Source organism: Cheilinus undulatus, linkage group 15 (assembly GCF_018320785.1).
Source record: "Cheilinus undulatus linkage group 15, ASM1832078v1, whole genome shotgun sequence".
Classification (NCBI taxonomy): domain Eukaryota; kingdom Metazoa; phylum Chordata; class Actinopteri; order Labriformes; family Labridae; genus Cheilinus; species Cheilinus undulatus.
In genome coordinates this window covers 38,092,252-38,112,208 of record NC_054879.1, presented here as the reverse complement: position 1 = coordinate 38,112,208, position 19,957 = coordinate 38,092,252, and the positions used below count along the sequence as shown (strand labels likewise).

Here is a 19,957-nt window from a genome sequence, read left to right as displayed (position 1 = left end):
GACATTGGGTTTAATTAAAGGCACATTTGACATGTTCACTTAAGCACCAACTTGATTAATTTTCCTCTCAGAATAAAACCCTAAGAAAATAACCACATCCTTGTCGGTATAAATTTAACTCCTAGTTATGGCTTAGCATTAGCAATGTCAAAGTAATATTTATCAACCTTGTTTATGCATCATTTATCATCATTTATTTTAAGGTCATATTGAGGGGAAATTGTTTCCTGATCTCTGGAAAGTTTGTGTGTTATAAAAACTGCAGTGCATTGCCATCAGCTCTCACAGACAGCAGGCTTATCTTACTTCTATTCATGCTGTGCTATTACCATTTTCACCATTAGATGCTTAATACAATAAGGCCAGTTTGAATGGAAAGCCCCCCCCCCAACAAAAAAAAAACAAAAACAAAAACTACATATGAGGTCAGCGTCTCCATGCCCAGGTTCATATGTGCAGTGATAGGCCAACAATGCAATAAGGGGGGCATTAAAGCTGTACCTTTTGACTTATTTTCAAACTGTTTGTGCACCCACTTTTTTGTGGCGCTTTAACAAAGCATCACACCTGTTATGTGATGCTGGCTATGTGGAGGCAGACCCATATTTACGCTGCACTGGTAACTACAGCTGACAAAAAAACAAAAATTCAACTGTTTCCTTCTGGGTGTGTTCCAACAAAGTCCAGTTGTTTTCTGGCTCTCTCACTTACTCTTACCAGCTTATAGCATATGGAACACATTCAACTTGGGTGTGACATAATGTCTAGCTCCAACATCCGACCTCTGAGGTAAATGGAATGCAGTGCGACATTTGAGGATCTTGTAGAAAATCTGATATATTTCTGATTTTATCATAGCACAAGTTTCGAAACAGTACACCGAAGAAGTCTTCTGAGAGGTATGAAGGACAATCGGAGCACCGGTGTGGCGTACAAATCGAGACAAACAGACATGCTGCAAATTATTTTGGTAATGTTAAGTAATTAGTAAGATTAGAAGGAGCATTGGCACTGACATCATTACAATTCTGGAGGACAGGTTTCATATGCATGCCAGTCAGTGTATAGTTTACAATGCTTCAGGAAATTTAATTGGTTATTTATTTATTTTTTTGAAACTGTTAGTAAGAAACTTTTTTACATTTTCCACAGTGTGCTCGCCATGACAACGTGTTTGCTGCAGAACTTTTGATCGAGCGAGGCCTGAATGTCAACCTGCAGGATGAAGACCTGTGGACAGCGCTGCATGTGGCGTGTGTTTGTGACCATGCTGATGTGGTGCTACTGCTGCTACTGGTAAGAAACACTCTCACACAGTTTCACAGTTCTAGTAATTTTTTTGATGATGCCTCCAAGCTTGTCATCTACAAATTAGATTAGTGTTTCGGAATGGGTCAACAAACTAGCTCCATGTTTCAAATTAGCTTTGAACCAGTGGCTTAGTCATCCAGAATGTTCTAACCAATAGAGCTTCCTCTGTTGATGAAAGGGTTTGGATTACTGAAGTATCTTAAACACAACTTTTCCCACACACCCAGCTGAATCACTGAAAATGAGAATACTCAGAAAATTGGGCATTAGCATGATATCAAAGCGAGAGCCTGTACTGTAGGGGATGTTTCTGGCTCTTGTCGGCTCTGTCTTGACAAGAGCTGTGGTTGTACTGATTAGGCCCCGCAACGAGAGCAGGGCCAGCTGCAGGGGAGGGCAGGCACATCCAGCACAGTCACTCAGTCAGCTGGGTCTGCTCTGCATGCGCTGATTAGACCCAGAGAGGGTTAACTACAGTCTGGAGTGTGAGTAAAATCCAGTTCAGCCTGGTTCTGCTGATTGGGTCCTGAGTGATTGCTGACTATTGGTCTGAGAGAGAGACACTCCACAGAGGAACTGATACGTTTGAAGGGATGCCAGGCAAAGGCTGTGTGGAGTGGATCTGTCAGCCTGCACTGACTGTATAACTGTTGGTTCATATGTTTGTGTATTTGCATGCATTTAATTTCCCCAAAGGCAGAAATTCATGCAAGCCGCCTAGTTTGTAGAGTAGGGTATCATATACATATGCCTTATGCACTTTATGCGCTGACTTGTGGTTTCATGATAGGCAACACCATGAGAGAGATTTAATACTGCTCCCTGAGAGGCAGTAGCTGAAATTCTCCCATTTACCACCAAGACAGAGCTAGTTTTCTGGGAAATTAGGTCATATTTACACAGCTCTGTAGGAGGAGAGGGGGAAGGAGGAGGTAAAGAAAGAAAACTGAAGAAGGATTTCTAAGAAATTCAAAAATCAGAGACAAGAGCTTCAAGATTTTCCAGTGTAATCTGCAGCCTGAATGTCTTCTGACATAAAGCGCTTTGACTGTACAAACTTCTGTTAGCATGGGCCACTGTGGGATATGCATGTGGCTGTCAGGGTTGCCAAGAATAAGAGAGGAATTAAAACATTTCGTTCCCAAAATGGTGCATGGTTTACTTTATTTTCTTTGGGGTTTGATACGTATTTCTTTTCTTTGCCTTGTACAATCAGAGGAGTTTTTAAATGAGAGCCCAAGGCTCTTCCTGCCTAAAATGGCTCCAGTCAGGCCATATTTCCAATAGAGATGTAACATCCCTTTTCATCCCATTCATTCATTCTGACACCCGTCTCCTCCAGCACAGACCCTGCCAGTGCCCAGTCATTCTGCTCTGCTCTCAAACTGCTGCCTTATCAGGGCTTTAAGAGGGCGATCTTCCCCCGAATATAACACGTTTACATTTTAATGAGAAGTGGAATAGTGCTCTCACTGGAGGAGCCTGACTGGCAGCTTTATCACTGATGGGCACAGGGAGGAACAGTGCTGCTAATATGTATTAATCTATTGTGTCCTACTCCATCTCCTTCTCCCTTTCTCCTCTCTTCGTCCTCTGCGTGTATGTCCTTGATTTCTTGTCTCCAGTTCCTTCACACAGAAGCACAGAGATTTTTGCTGACAGAGATGTTCCCCGACTTGCCTGGTGGGAAAAGAAGGGGGGTTTGATGTGAAGTCTGGGTGCATTGTGGCTCTGTGTCCAGATTGGCAGTAATGTTAATTCTCTTATCTCCAGCCTCCAAACAGCAGGGGGGGAGTAAGCTGTTTCTTAAATGCCTCATTCCCAACACATTTCCAGATGAATTCTCAAACCGTTTCTAGCTCCAGCTGTTGTAAATGTTTGTCATTGAGACAAGAGGCATTGGGGGTTGTCTCTTAGCAACTGTGTTTTGGTGATTCTACAAAATGTAACAGTGTTATTGTAATAATTAACGATAAAACCAGAGTGATCATAGAGCAAAAACAGATCTGAATACTCTGTTTCATGTTGATTCTATATTTTACAGTACATATTTAGGCTTGGCTCAGTAAATGCGTCAGGATGACTTGACAGCAGCTCTTGATGTCCATGTGTTACATCTTAACTCTCCTTCCATTCATAGCCACATTCTGCAAGATACTTATCAAATCTCTCTTCTTCTGCTGGCTCAATTATGTCTTCCTGATTTCATTCCTAATGAAACTCTGAACTGAGAAGTGACTGAATAGATGTGGGAAGTGATTAGAGTTAATTGCACAGCCTAATTCTGCTTCAGCATTTCCCTTTTGACACTGTTTAAAACAAGGACTCTTGAAAAACATAAAAATGAGCTCAGCTGTCTTAAAATGTTGCCAGCACTGTGCTTCATCTGACTTTAAACTATTCCTTTTGTTCTCTAACATATTACAGTTCAGTGTGAGTAACTTCTCTTCTCTTAGCTTGTGCAGAGAAAGATGTGAGAGTGCAATCGTGATGCATAGGAGACAGGTTCAGCACCAAGCTGTTATTTCTCCTCTCACAGCTCAGAACTCAACAGGCTTACAGTAGCAGGGTTGACCCACTTTTTGTGTTGGTAAATGATGAAAACTTCTCAACTCTGTGCGCTTTGAAGTCAAACGATTAGTAGCAGGCCCCCGGCTGCCCCCAACTCCACTTATCACCCGCCGAGCTTTTTGCTGATAATGTAGCTCTGCTTCCTCCAAACATGACACAAGTTCATCAGACAATTGATGCTCTTTCCTTCAGCTTCTAATCTGCTTAAGTCGTATCCCAAACCTTCAAAACTAGACAACATTTGATTGTGTTTTGACAGTCTGTTACATAAAGGCATATCAGAATTAACTCTGTGTTGATTGGGATGCTCATGAAAGTAAATATTTCCTGTTGTGTTGAAGAATGGTCCTCGGTTTTGTGGTGCTAAACAAAACTTGATGTTGTTTTCTTATCCCAGCATTAGTCTCTGCATTATAAGAGAGTGAAACAACAAAAAGAAATGACAAGAATGATTTATGGGGATTTAGAAAAAGCCAGATCATCACAGCTTTTCTCTTTTGTTTTCAGTATAGAATCACTGCGGCATGGCTCATCTCAACGAGCAGATGTGTGCAATCAGTTATGAATAATGAGGCCATTGCTTGATTGAAAAACATGCTGCTTCTGGTATCCTCTTTGGCAGAACTCTTTAAAGATGAAGGCTTCTTTCAACAGGATGAAATAAAGAAAAGAAAGAAACTGACAGTAAACTCCCATAAAAAAGCACACTGACCTTGGATTTATAAGTCTTAACACAAGTTACCTACAGAATAGAAGCTGAATTTACATTCATAGAACTAGAAGTAGCCAAATTCCTTGTCCGTTACAGAGTTCTGAATTTATAAAATAGGCATCCTACACAGAAATATCTCTAAACAAATCAGTCTCCATTTCATACTAAAGGTACATGAGACACTATTGGCTCTGCTTGACTCCACTGAGCTGTGACAGGAGCTCAGGCATGACAGCCCAAGGGACGACTTTCAGTGCATACCTAGTGGTTGTTATTGATTCTCTGGCACTCACTCCATGTAACAACTGCCATAATGAACCACAAGCAGCGTAGTATGAACAGATTTCCATCTCCATGACGTCCGAGGTGGATTCATCATATCGTGACGGGGAGCGTGTTGGGGTCAGAAGTCAACTTGTTAACCCCTTGGTGGTTTACATGGCCGCCAGCCACCACAGACTCGTTTATATCTGTCAGCACTTATCATGTGAGCTCAGACACATGATTAATGTCCGTGGATCAATGGCTGACACATTATGCTTCCTCAGACATAATCTGCTGGATTTAGAGTGCCAGGACAGGACTTTAGATGAATAATTTCTATAGTGAGATATCTTTTATTGTTAAACTGAACATAGATGGACCAGAAAGTAAGGCATTTTCACAGTAATTTTAACATTAATATAAAGCTCATTCTGTAAGTATGCTGACTTGTAATTGTTCAAAGGAATATTTGGTACCAGAATCAGGTGTTGAGGTTGCAATGAGGTTTTCCTGGGACATATTAGGTCACTTAAAATCAGGACACTCCCTCCAGGGTGAAGATTTTTAGAAACTCTGCTTACAGCCCACATGAGTGGAAACAGAGCATACACAGCCTGCCGCTAAGGAACAATGAGTGCCCCCAGCGTTTAGCCTGAGTTACTAAATGTTCATATTTTGGATGAACAGTGAATTAAACATTTCAGTGTACACACCATGAGCGATAACATGAACGTAACTCAATCTGAAGCCACAGAGGGAGCAATCATGCTCCAGGTATGTAGGTAGATACTTGGTAGGTACAAGGTAAGTACTAGGTAGGTAGTAGGTAGGCACGGGGTAGGTTCTGGTTATGTATTTAGTTTGTAGGTCTTTGGTAGGTGTTAGGTGTGTACTTGGTAGGCACTAGGTAGGGGTGAACGATAAGACGATCTCAGATCGTGAAGAAATAGAATGTATCAGCAATCTGCTTCATCTGTTTTATCGTCGGACCATTATCGTCGCTCTATTATTTCTTGCTCTTTGCTCCCTCTCCCCTCCCCTTCTGCTCCCTGATGCAGCGGAGACTCAAGCTGCAAGTGAAAATGAAACTTAGGATTTAGTTTAGGGCTGTAACGATTCCTCGAATTATTTGGGTGATTCGATTAAAAAAAATCCTCGAGGCAAATTATCCGCCTTGAGGCTTCGCTTAAATCAGTCAAGTATCCATATACCCTCATGCTGTAAGCCTGGACATCGCGCCATGTGTTGCACGGCATGCTGTGTTTCGCACAACTTTGAGAAATGTAAATTGCCATCAGAACTTCATTGCACTTTGTAAAATATATTTTCTTTAGAGAATCTGTTAGTACTAGTTTTTAATATAGAAGTAGTTTATTTAAGGGGCCCAGCTTCTTTTCTCATTTGTCTAGTACTACTTCTCTTAAAAAAGCAAAAGTGATTGGTAAAATGAAATTTAAAAAATGCAATATTTCTTATTAGAGCACTTGATTAATCACCAGATTAGAAAATTGACTCGATTAGAAAATTGATCGATTACTGCAGCCCTAATTTGGTTCTTATGAAGATTTCAAACTGTCTTATACGAAACTTTGTCTTGGTTTTCTGAACCATGAGTGTGCAAACAATTATTTATTTGCACAATCTGCACAAAGCCTATCAACGTTTTTTTTGTTTAGCTCTAAAGACAGCGTCCTCTGGTCTGCTGAGGTTTAATAGGGAAGAGAGATGAACCACACCAAGGTCAGCATAGTAAAGTGCATCCCTGGTAACAATGTGAGACAAGGCCCACTTCTGGAAAATATTTCAAAGTAAAATCACAGTTTTTTTTGATGATCAAACTAACCACATGTCCAAACAATGCTTTTATTCTGAAGCTGTTTCCAGGGCAGTTCTTAAGTTATTGAAGTCATGTCACAAAGACGTTATTTCATGAAAAAGGTCATTTAACAAAGATTTGCACAATACCTTAAACAACCACTTTGCCAAGTAGCCTTTAAAATGAAGAAGGACTTATGTGTTTTATTGGCATGCATTATTTTCAAGTTACTTCAGTGCACATCTTTTCAACACTCTCTGTGTAGTCTTTATGACAGGATTATTTTGAAAAATGAAGAAGGAAACCATCAGTTTTCAAAAATGCTCACCTATATGTAGACAAGGCCTCAGTTTCCTGGTAAAAATGTCACATTTACATATTTCGTATTTTAAATTCTTATTGAGTTTTGGCCTGTTTTTCTAGCTGTTTTCATTCAGCTTTGAGTGAAAGTGGTCAGTGACGAGATTGACTTTCTGACAAAGAGATATATCAGTCTGTCAGCTGATAACTTCATCTCACCAGAGCCCTATTGACTTTTACTGGACCTTGAAGTGAATTGTCTGGGTAAGCACACCCATCTTTACCAGCCAATGTGCACATGCAAATATACACAAAAGAACACACACTCTTTAACGGTTTGGGAAAGGAGTTGTCAGCTTTATAAGGAAGATGATCACTATGTGGGGTCATTGCAGCTTTCAGGTGTACAGATGGAGCAGTTTATATTTGATATCAGGAGTTAAAGGGGTGGGCACAGAGGGCATAATGTAATGCCCCCTTTCTGACACATTAATCATCTCATCTCTCGCTCACCAGTCTAGCCCCCTCTTTGCGATAAGGTTTTGTGTTTTCTCATGAATAGTCAAGAAGCAGTGGCTGATAGCTGTTAATGTTAATTAATTCCTTTTGTTAACCCCTAACTAACCCTCAAATGTGAGCTAAACTGCTCCCGCAAGACGACACAGATGAGGGAACAATGAAACTGCAGAGCTCACCAGAAGTGATCCTCTGATAACTGGAAGGGACAGCATTGTGCTGCCTCTATCACGCTGTAATTGCCTGCTGTTTCTGAGATGAAAAGTGTTTCCTTCGAATATCGGTCAAACATTTCTACTTGTGTTAAAAAAAAGCAGCCGCCTGATTAGTAAATCAATTAAAAAAGCAAGGTTGCAGTGGGGGTTTCAGCTCAGTGTCCTTGTGGTTTAGCACTTTTCAGAGCACTGAGGTTGACAGCTCTTGTTGTTCTGTCAGCAGGCTCCCTCCTCTCATTTTCAGCCCATTCTTCTCTTTCCTCACCCTTTCTCTCTCTGTCCACATAAGGACCAGGTCATAAATCTCTGCTGCACCACAACTGGGTCGTTAGAATTCTATTAGCTGTAAATATTCAATAAGGATCCTCACTTAGGGTCCCCTGTCCCTGTTATCAGACCTGGTGCAGACAGGATCGTTACACTGGCTTGTCTTTTATGGTTTAGTCAAACAGCAGCAAGCGATTTATGGCAGGATGTTGACAATCGCCACTTGAAAGGATGCGTGTTAATATTAGTAGCTAACCCTGACGAGAGCATGATAAAAAAGGGAAGAACATAGGTCTACATAAGTACATTTTGCATGTCTTGTACACATTTCTGCTCTGCTGGTGAAGCATTGCAGTATTTTTATAAATAATGAGTGGAGCGGACTTCCTCTAAGAGACACAATCAATCATAACCATAATGTGACCAGCGACTGTGCTGTAGTCAGAGTAACAATCATTAAAGAACCCCCAGGGAAGGTCTCCCATGTTATCTTGTGCTATAATAGAAAACTACTCTGGCAGGGTCCTTGTTGGGTAAACACACATTAATCTTGCCATGCACACACTCACTCCAGTGATTCCAGTTAACGGTAACCAACATCCTCACTCTTCACAGCCCCGCCCCGCAGGCGGTTATTTAATTAGTTCTTTAATTTACTGTATTGTCTGTTAATGTCGCCATGGTTCTACTCAGGTAAAACACCTCTGGGAAGCCGAGATAATTGTGGCCACTTTATCATAGATTCAAGCCTGATGAATGGCCCAAGCTAAAATCTCTGTTTGTGTCTTTTCTGCTTTCTTTAACCTGCATCCAAAAGGCCGGGGTGAATGTTCTGCTGCAGGATGTCAATGGAAACATCCCTCTTGACTACGCCATAGAGGGAACGGAGACCAGCTATATCCTCCGAAAACACCTGGAAGAAAACGGTAAAGTTCTGCCCATTTCCTTTTCATTTTGTATTGCTTTTTAACACCTTGTCCTAACAACAGGCAAGCATCCGACATCGCATTGCACAGCAATGCATGCTTGCAATGACATGATATGCAAAGAATTCTTAACCTCTTTTAGTCTATACCAATACTGATAACAATGGTTGACAGTCTGGTAGCTGTTTTATGTTTGGGGCTTTATTCAAAATGTTCAGGCCTCACGATGGGCTACATTGAGCGTGTAGCACCTGGGGGTGTAACAACCCATCAACATACGTATATCAATATACATCCATGAACGATAGATCAGATCGATCGAAAATCAAAACATTGATCTACACTGTCACCTTTAAGCTATGCTTTCGTTTGGAATTCCTCCTGCATGCCGATTAACAGTTTTAGCCCTGTGGCACGTCCTCAGCAAGCTAGCAGTAGCACCAGTTGCTAACAGTTTTGCAAAGATAAAGGATATCCACTCCTCTCTCAGAGCTGTGGACATTTTTCTGACAGAGACTGCACCAAGGCGGGCCTCTTGCCTTGTTTTGCTGGCATCTGCATTTTTTCCGCATACAACCACCTTATGAGAGCGTGTACAGATAAAAAACATTTTCCCCTGGTTTATGGCTAAAGTAGCATGAGTGGTGTTCATTACAGGCTCTACAGATAAAAAGAGAGGGAAAAGTCCACTCCTTTGTGTCTCCATTGATGCATACATGTGGTCCGCTGTCTTACGTTAGACCAGTGGTTCCCAGAGGGGAAGGTCATGATACGTGGGGTGCGGCAGGGCAAGGTTAAGCAACACAAGCAACGCTGTCTCCTTTTGCAACATCCTCCTGTGGGAGACAGTTGTTTTTTTCTGCTTTTGCCTTAATTAAGACAAAAGAACAAATCAAAGCTGGACATTGACAATGGTCTGAGATTATCAGTCTCACTGCTGCACCCAAGACACAAGAGATCTGTAGCAACAAAAAAATCCTACAGTAGTCACTCAAATTATGGCAGGACTTACAAATCTTAAAGATGGTTGTGAAGTTAGGATTTCAAGCCAACTATTCATCTTCAGAGAGTCAGAGTCAGTCGGGGGGGGGGGGGGGGGATATTTTCATCTGCCAAAAGGGAGCCAGACAAAAAAAATTTTGGAACCACTGCGTTAGATTTATTTGCTCTTTCCATTTTACCCTGCCTCTTTCTGTCTTGTTATGATGTCATTCATAACACAGAGATCGTCCCCTTACAATCTCTGAACTTTTTCCTTAGCCCTCCATTTAGCAAAATGAAGATTGCAATAAATCAAAAGTAACATAAATACATAACTGTAACATCATATGCGATAGATTTATCCTCATTAAAATACAAAGTATATGCCACATTATAGGGCCCCTGTGTATAGTATAAAGGACCAAAATAGAGCAAAAATAAATATTCAAGTCCTAAAGACTTTATGATGATTATGAAACTTGCAGAAAACAGTACATACTGGTGCCCTTGGGTGGTCAGAGTACTGGATGAAATAAAAATGCTTGGTACTGAAAATGTTTGCTGTTTTAAAATCAGCTTGTTGTAACACAAATGTCCATATTATGTTCCTTATTTCAAGGGACTCTGTATCTTAATTAATTAAAAACTGCATTTACAGTTTATAGTAGGGCTGAACAATTTCATGATTTTTTTTCAACAATGCAAATTAACATGCAACTATTTTTAGGTTCCTTATGTATTATAAACAACCACAAGCAATAAATCATTCTATGTTATAACCAATACAATATTAGATGAATAGGAGTTACATGAACAAACTATGGATGAACAATTTTGAAAAAATATCATATTGCTATTATATTAGCTTGTACTGCAAATTTGATATCTGTTGCTATATGTAAGGGGATAATAATTCGTTTTGATGCAGAAAAACATACAAAAACAAGAAAAGTAGGATGTCTGTGTACTGTTCTGTAAAAGACATGTACATTTTTGCATAATATGTAGAGTATAATGTCTATACTGCAAAACATATAGATTTAACAGTTTTGTTTTGTTTTTTTACACATTTCAGGTTAAAGAAATATTGCACCTTATTTAGCCATATTGCGATTTAATCTCTTTCTTGATTTATTGCCCAAGCCCTAGTTTATAGTAAAACAAAGGTCTTTGTTCTTTTTGTTAAGCGATTGTTTATCAGTAAATACAGAGAGCTGTCTGTTGTAAATTAGCGAAACTGCTTTTTTTCCATAACTGTGTGAACCTTTACCAAAATCGTAAAATCCAAATCGCTGACAATTGTAAATCGTAGGCTCCTATATCAATCATATTAAAAACAAAAGCAGACATGATACCAGAAAATATCATGGTGTTGTCCAAAATATCGAGCGTATCATATTGTGATGAAATAGGTGGTTTAGCTACCTCCTGTACCTGATGGTACACATGTATTATACTAATATTTATAGCTGATCTATGATTTGAAATTCCTTTAAGTGTAGCTGATATATAAGTTGTAAATGCTGGCTAGAATTTTCCCAGCCTCACTGCCTCTAGTGATAGCATGCTGATAAAAATATCTTGGGTTCTGCTGATGTTGTTAAATGTCATTTGTAAGTCCTTGTTTTTAAAAGTCTTATACAAATAAAGTAACTTTTGGCATATCATGCATCCCTATCTTCTTGTAAAAAATTTGACATCTACATTTACAAGCCTTTAACAGTTTAATAGTTTTGTCTCCATTTTGACTCCACTTTGTAAAACAAGCTAACAAGCGCTGCATAGCAAGGAAAATAAAAAGAAATCAAGGAAATATTCCATAGACACTACTTCTGTCTTGTTATCTACCTTTGCCAATCTCAATGTCAGCAACAGAAAGAAAATAGAAATGGGGGAAAAAATCACTTTTCTCTCTGCTTCATTTGCATGTTGTCAGGACACTACGATATGAATCAGTGTAATCCAGCTGATTTTGTCCAGTTGTGACACGGCCTTAGAAAAAGCAGATAGCTGATGCAGATGCATCTCCACTTTAATTTTTGCAATAAGAGTTTGATTCAATTGTTGTCATGTTTTCACACATTTTGGAAAGAGAAGGACTTTTTTCTGAGAGTTAATATTCAATTTTCTTCATTTGAGAAAGATTGTTAGAAAGTGAATGCTTAATGTATCATGACCAGAGTTAAACAGTTCTGTGTCTGTGGATCTGAAGGTTAAGTACACCCACAGGCCTAATGACGCTAGATTTCGATTTGGGCACTTTTCTCCCACAGAGGAAAGAGAAGGTCAACACAGTAGCTGCAAATAACCAAGATAATGGCACTGGAGAGTTGAAGGCGCACAGTTGAAAATGGAAGGAGAACAGACGTAGAGGGACAGAGAGGAGGGGGCAAGTACAGAGAAATACAAATAGACAGGGAAAGAGGAGTGGGAGTCATGCTGACAAATCTAAACGAAAACCGATCCCGACAATGATGGAGGGTCTTCCTGTATCTGTCTGCCATCGGCCATGGGATCACATGACAAATGCAAGCTTCTGACTGCAGACAGCAAACTCATCAAAGCTCAGACCATGCTATACAGACACACAAACACTCACACGTACTCAAATACAAAGACGCTGAGACTCACTGTCTTAACTTTGAAGCTGCTGAGTTTCCAGACTTTTCTCTGCGTCTGTCTGCCAGCCCCCATGGTGATCTCTTCTCTCCTGCCTACCTTCAGCTCCCTAGACACCCCCCTCATCGCTCTGGGCTTTGCCACCATAAAACACACTCTTACTCACACAGGCTCACTCTGCCTCTGTTGCTATAGCAACTTGGCAGCATGCACTCTTATCCCCATGAAGTTTGAGTGGTTGATACAAGAACGACAGACCGTCCATGTGGCTCTACATCGGGGAGAAATAAAAAATTCTGTTTTTTTTTCTCACTATTGCCACTGAGCCACTTGGGTTTGATGTAATACAAGAATCCTACAAGTTTTGTCCACAGAGAGAACAAGAGAATAAGATTCCTCTGAGCATGTCTCATAAAGACACCCCCTGTGGCTCTCATCTGTCTGCATAGACAAACTCATTGATCAACTAATCCAACCAGTCTACCTGGAAAAGTCCCATTAGTTTTGTGGCCAAGGGCTTATCCTTGGAAACTATGGATTAATTGATAATCAATGCATACTATTACTGCCATCCAAGTGAGGTCAATGTGTGCATGTGATTAAGGAACAGAGCACTGATCTTTACAGTAAAAACAAAACGGCGTCCTTGTTGACCTCGGCTTGTCTTCTCTGGTCCTTCTCTGGGAGAGCTACAGGGGCCCTGAAGCATTTAGGTCAGAGTGTGGGGCTCTGTATGAGTACTACAGGAATTTCCTTTTGTTTATATTCTTTTTCTCAATTTTAAAATGATAAATATCAGCAGTGAAACATACAGTCATTACCATTAGACCTCTCATCATCACCATCAATTAAATTGTCTTCACCAACAAATAACGACCAAAGTGCCATGTGCCGGGTCACTCACAAAGAGCTGGTTGCAAAACCCCCAGCAGTATAGCAGGACAGTGCAAGCCAGCAGTACTTTGCAGACTCATAGAGTCATAGAGTTGAGATAAGTGCATAATGTTCTCTAGATAGCTTGGTCTTTGGCATTCTCTTGAAAGTAGAAAGAGTCTGCAGATCAGTGTACAGAGATGAACAGTGGAGTGGCATGTGCTGTCTAGGGCTGGTTGAAGACAAGGACTAGGTGGAGGATTTCAAACAGGCTTTGACGCCAGAGGGCAGAGTTTGCCAAATAGGAGGCTAGTGAGGAGTAGAGTGTATCTGTAGCCCTGTGAACTTGTTATGCGAAGCCATGGCAGCTGAGACTTGGTCAGACAGCTGTGTTGAGTCAAGTGACCAAATGTTTCCATGGTATATTAACTGAGGAGTAGCTTGTTGAAGTTCAGCAGAAAACTGAATAAAGAAGTGGTCTGAGAGGTGAAATTTGCTGTGGAGAAATTATGAGTCAGCATCACGTCCAGTATATTGCCAGCTTTGTGTGTTGGAGGCACTGGAACCTGTTTGAGGTCAAAGGAGGACAGAAATTTGCCATACATTAACCTTGAAGTCCTCTCACATAATTGGCACAGCCAATTATGTGAGATTTATTTTTTTTTATATCAGCCTTGCCAAGACCCCTTGTCATCCCTTTTGGCCTCCATCACTTCGATCCCCCAGAAGCATTACAGTGTTTCCTGCTGGGTATCAGTTTATGGGTGTCAAACGAGGCTTACATCACCATTTTAACTAACTTTCCTGCATACACTTTTCTTGCTGGTGTACCATGAAGTAAGTTAACCTTGCAGAAGGATGGTTTAACTGGAAACAGTCCTCAGTTATACAAAAGATGACCAGCAGAGGTGGGCAGCACCTTGCTTCACAACTATCTCTGAAGGCAAAAAGCTCATCTGTTGTACAGGTAGCTTGCAGGATTCCAAACTCATCATGCAGGACTACAGTTTAACTTTTTCTACCATCTGAAAGATGGCAAACATATACTGTTTTATATACCAGTGTGGCTTTTATTCCTCTAGTCATAACAGCTGCACACTCATTGTAACTTGTGTCCCAATTCTTCTGTGTCACTTTTAGGTGTAGACATGTCATCCATGCACACCATGAAGATGCAAAGACCCAACACGATGCTGTCTGATGTCAGGCAGCTTTTAACCACAGGGGGAAGCCTCAGCCAGCCCAATGATGACGGGGTCACTCTGGTACGTAAGGTCGCATGCGTCAGAGTTTTTGAGCTTCCCTCCCTTGGTCGTGTTTTGTTCCAGATACTGCTGCGTCATCTGCTGTCATAAATTCTCTATTTCTTTCTCCTTTTTTTTTTTTTAAAGCTCCACATAGCCTGTGCCAGCGGTTACAGAGAAGTGGTGTCTATGTTGCTGGAGAGTGGGGCTGAACCTCATCCAGCTGACAATAACTTTTGGACTCCTCTTCACCTGGCAGCTAAATATGGACAGGTAACTCCCTGCTGCAAAACAAAATGGCCGAATGTTGTAGACTTTAATGAACAAGTAACCTAATTTAAGCACATCTAGCTGCATTGATCCAATGTGATTAGATTCATTAATGAAATAATGAGGAAATTATTGATGGCTGCCTGCAGTTACGCTGCACATGCTTTGATAAACGGCTCATTTTGAGTTGATTGATCAGACGGTCAAATGTTGGTACAGAGCTGCTCTGTGTATGCATCTGTGTGAGAATTTTTGATTAGCAGTTTAATGGTCTCTCTTAGTGGAGAGGAGATTGATTTCCAGACGGGGCGGAGGAGGTAAGCGAAGGGAGCTGGTGGTTTGGGTGGAGTCCAAGTATGAAGGAAGGAAGTGATCACGTTCAGATTTTGCTGACCCGACGAGATATTTAATTACATTTCTGGGCTGTGTGCTTGGCTGCTGACGGAGAATTTTTTTCATTTGGTATTTAAAGTCAGTCTCTACTTCTCTGCTTCATCTACCCCTGAGAAGTGCTTTTATTCCCCCACTTTAGTGTGCATTTTTAAAATCTTGCCTAAAAGCCCTCCTCTGTTTCATTCAAACTTACCTGTTACCTTAAAAAAAGAAGTCCTCCTACACAATTCTGTCACGATTCCTCTTCCAGACAGCAATCTCTTAAGTAGAATAATAACCTTCTGGCGTCATTGTTTTCCAGACTGTGCATAGACAATTACTCTGTGTATGTTTGTGTGTAATATCTAAGTGCATTGGACTTCAGAGTGGCAGTGTGGAGGATTGGAGAATCGATTAGGTTTCCCTCACAGTGCTAAGTCGCATCAGCTATCAGTGCCCGACTGCTGCCCCGGCTCTGCCTCATGCATACCAACTACTGTGGGAGCCTATGAACACTCACTTTCTGTCAACATTCCCTTACAGTTGATCTGACCCTGACATGTCAGGGATGCACAACATTATGTGCTCAAACTGTGTGTGTTTCTGTGTGTGTGTGTGTATCCAGTTAAGAAAACCACTGGTCCCACTAATAAGAGGTTCTGCTGGTACAAGGCAGAAGCAAGCTGTGTTGCCTGGAGACGCTTGGCGGTAACTGTAACACAAGCTGCAACATTAAACCCAAAGACCCCTTCTGCAGTGTGGCATTCATAGCACACTGACCCTTTAAGAAGATGTATGACCCTATTACTTCAGCTAATTAAGCCGGGCTAGCACTGCACTGTGATAAGTTGGACCTTAGCTCTTTGCTTCTTCATTTGAGTTAAAGCCTTTTTAAGTTAGGCTATCCAGAGAGAAGGATTTTTAGAGTGATTTCGTGTTGGATTTGCTTAAAAAATTATGATTTGCCAGGATTGGCTCATTCAGTTCTTCTTGAAGGCATATGTGAAAGTTGTTATAATTTATTCACCAACTCATTCATAGAAAAGCTGTATTTTCTCAAGTGACCTAATACTCACCACTAAATGCATTTTCAGGCCTACCAAACATCATTTAGAACACACTTTGGCCTTTTATAAAAACTGTTCTTAATTTCTGAGCAACAAGGTTGCTTTGTGCCATATGATCCCCGTGTATTGATGACCTTTTCATGGTCCTCCTGTCAACTTTGACCCATTAAAGAGTTCAAATGTTGCAGTGCCACTGACGTGCTGTCAGTATTTATAGGGTGTGAGTGCAGCTGACAGGGTCCATGGGCAGAGGGGACACTGTAGACTCATAGCCCAACAGCTGTTGACGAGGGTCAGAACCAGTATGCTGAATGTGCTGAATCACTCTCGTCTCCTTGACAGGATGATTTACAACCATACTTGGAAAATTTCATAGTTGTTGCTGTTTAAAGCAGCAAATAAAAAAAGCATATAAATTATTGATGCTGGTTAATTAGTTTCATGAAAATGCTTTGCTACCAGGAGTAATGTTAAAAAGGCAACTTCACAGTGTAGGAAGGTGAAACAGCTAGACTTTTAGTCCTTACTATGGATGACAGTCTAAAATCTCAGTGCCCTTCAATTCCAAGCAAAGCAACAAGTATTACTTGTTAAACCCTTATTGAGAGGGGGTTTTTAACTCCATGCCTTGTGTTTATTGCATAAGCTTTATTCTAGGTCTCCATTTACAAACTGTTATTACTTAATTGGGACCTTGGAGAGCTTCCTCGGAGACACAAATGACAATACACAACTGTATTTACTGGGCTAAAATTGCACTCCAGGTAATGACTTAAATCATACCAGGGCGGGGCAATGTGGCCCTAAAAATAAAATATCTGTTTGTTTGTTTTTTTCCATTCAAAACTTACTTTCAGATTTTAATATTTTTTTCTGCTTAAAAAAACTACAAATGAAAAGTAAACTCAAAAGAAGCGTTGCTTTTATTTCATCAGTAACATTTCTGAATCAATCTCATTTTTGGGTCTGAGTGTTAGCTGTAAACTTGTCATCAAGTTTCAGTAACATTGGAGGAGTTACTAACTAAAGGCTGGCTCAGACTACACAATTTTTTGGTCCTTCATGACTTCGCTATGTCAGAATATACAACTTAATTCTTTTCTTGTCTTCGCTGACAGCCTGGCCTGACCGCACATCATTTTCTGACATTACTTCTGTTTTCAGGATTTTGTGCGAGTTCACAGGTCGTCAGGGAAGTGAGTCAAGAGTGTCAATCATAGCTACAACAGAAGCACTCTGTGATTCTAACAGCCTTTTGCTCTGAGAAGAAGAAAAAAAAAACAATAATGGATTCTTCCAGATGTATCAAGAAGAGGACCACTTAAGTAATGAATGTGATAATGTGTCAAGAGAATAACTATATGTACAGATAAATCCCTGGAAAGTGAAAAAGTGGGGCCTGGAATAATGTCATCCTGGTAAATGATGACACAAAAATAATGAGTAAATGCTCTCCTGTTGATAGACGGCAGGATTCAAGCCATTGGTGTCAGGTCAGGGTGTCAAACTAGATGATGATGCAAGCCAAATTCTGACGTGCTAGACTTGTTGCATCGTGGTCATGTGGCGTTTTGTGTGAGTTGTTGATTATGTCACACTACAAGACCGTTTGTTGTTCCTAACATGTATAACCGAGCCCGAGGTTTGACAATGAGCTGCGACAGTGCCGTCTGGACAAAATCTAACTGAACTAGTGTAGTCTGAGCCAGCACTTACCTTGTACACCAACCTTTGAAAAAAATTCTTGGGGGGTGACTGGATGAACGTTTTGTCTGTCACGTTCACTTCAGGCCAATCAGAGCAACAAGACATATGACATAGTAGGCATGAGCAGCCCAAGAGAGTATACTATATATTAGGATTAGGTGGTGTCTGTTTTTAACATGAACAGTACCTAAGTCATGACTTAATTATGTTTATAGTGGTTACTAAGACAGACACAAAGAGAAGGTTGCTGGCAGTAGCTTCAACTTAAACTTGCATTGGCAATGGAGGAGGAAGTTCAAGAGAAAAGCTATATTTAATTTTCACACCCATTTAAATAAATAATTAATTACCCTGGCTGTTTATGTATTGTGTAAAGTGTATGGGCCTTTTTTCTAATGAAGCAAAACAATAAGGACAAGTTGAAACTATTGCTATTTAAGCTTATTTTCGACAGCTGATAGCTTAGGTTGATTGAAAAATGTGGCTGCAGTCTGTTCAATGTATTTTTTGCAAATATGTTTGACTTATTCTGATATGCAACTGAAATACAAATCTACTGGAAAATTCTGCCTTTCTTTAAAGTGATTGACAGTATAAATGATCAGAAGCAGATATGCATTGTATTCTTTATTTTTCAAGAATGAATTTCAAGAATCTGCTCTGGCTTAGAATGTTTGAAATCATGAACTACACTCATCTTAATTTTTTAAAGGATGCCTTTAAATGCTCAAAGCTGTGAAGACATTTTTTGTGGTCACTCCGACTTTTGCACATTATCAAGAAATGAAGATCTTTTGTCTACTTTTGATTAACAAAATCATGCTGCAGATACTTGAAGACATCACGTCGCCTAATCAAGAGTCAGTGTACTGAACCTTTCACTCGTCTTGCATTCCAATCAGCTGATACTCCACAGAGGCTAGAGCAGTGGGTGTGGAAAGGGGGGTGAAAAGAAAGGAATGTAGGAGATGAGGAATAATGAGAATGAAAAGAGGAATTCAGAGCCTGTGTGAGTCCAGACTACAAATAAAACAACAGAAGGCAGAACAATTGAGGACAGAGGTGACAGCCATCACATGTCGGTACGCGTAGACATCAAGACACACAACTATGGGGTCTTCCACTGTGACATTTGATGGAAGATCTTATTAAGGCATCTCCTCAGTTTGGGGCGACACTTGTCATGTGTGACATACACTGCATGTATCATCTGCTCTGTGTCACAGTTTGTCCTACATTAGCATATCCACATCTGCTCTGTAGCAATACAGTGACTTTAAATGAGAGCCTTTTAAAATCAGTGCTAAATTGTTTTTTTTTATTCATGTACTGATGGTTTTAAAAGAAGATGATGTTAATAATGTCCCCGAAATGTTTGAAACTCTCCAGGATCTAATGAAAATGGATGTGGGTGTTTCTCCCATCTCTTACAGACAAGCATCGTTAGCCAGCTCCTGCGGCACGGAGCCAACCCGATTCTGTTGAACTGCAACCAAGACAAGCCCTCAGGTAACACATTTAGGCATTCACACATAAGTACTGCCACTGGAATGGGATAACATGTTTTTCAAAAGCGAGGGTTAATGAAGCATGGCAGGGTAGAGATGGATTTCACTTATTCAGCTGAGACTGTGCAAATGCATTAATAATCACTGTGATGATATAAGACAGGCTCTCACATACAAACACGGGTGGTGTGCAAAATAACAGAGGCTTTGACATAATCAGTGTCTTTTGAGCCTATTTGTGTTTATCTGAGTGGATCTGCAAAGTAGAGCTCATTTATTAATGAAAGGAAACATTAACACCTCATTCACGCCCACACCGGCTGGTGTTATTAACTTACTAATGAACATAAATATCCATGTAATTACCCGGAGACGTGTGTTGTGTCTTTTAATAACAGGGCAAACTAGATTAACAGAA

General features: G+C 40.4%; 1 protein-coding gene across 3 annotated transcripts in view; it reads left to right on the top strand.

Annotated features, from left to right (window-relative positions):
* Positions 1 to 19,957, top strand: part of myo16 (myosin XVI) — a 119,569-nt gene that overhangs the window by 26,658 nt on the left and 72,954 nt on the right. For all 3 annotated transcript variants that reach the window (XR_005993004.1, XM_041807525.1, XM_041807526.1), the window contains exons 4-8: positions 1,153 to 1,296; positions 8,790 to 8,898; positions 14,512 to 14,636; positions 14,763 to 14,888; positions 19,465 to 19,540. Coding sequence is in view for 2 of the 3 variants with exons in the window: in XM_041807525.1 (XP_041663459.1) it covers positions 1,153 to 1,296; positions 8,790 to 8,898; positions 14,512 to 14,636; positions 14,763 to 14,888; positions 19,465 to 19,540 (580 nt within the window). In the remaining variant the exon portion in view is untranslated. The remainder of the gene's footprint in view (positions 1 to 1,152; positions 1,297 to 8,789; positions 8,899 to 14,511; positions 14,637 to 14,762; positions 14,889 to 19,464; positions 19,541 to 19,957) is intronic.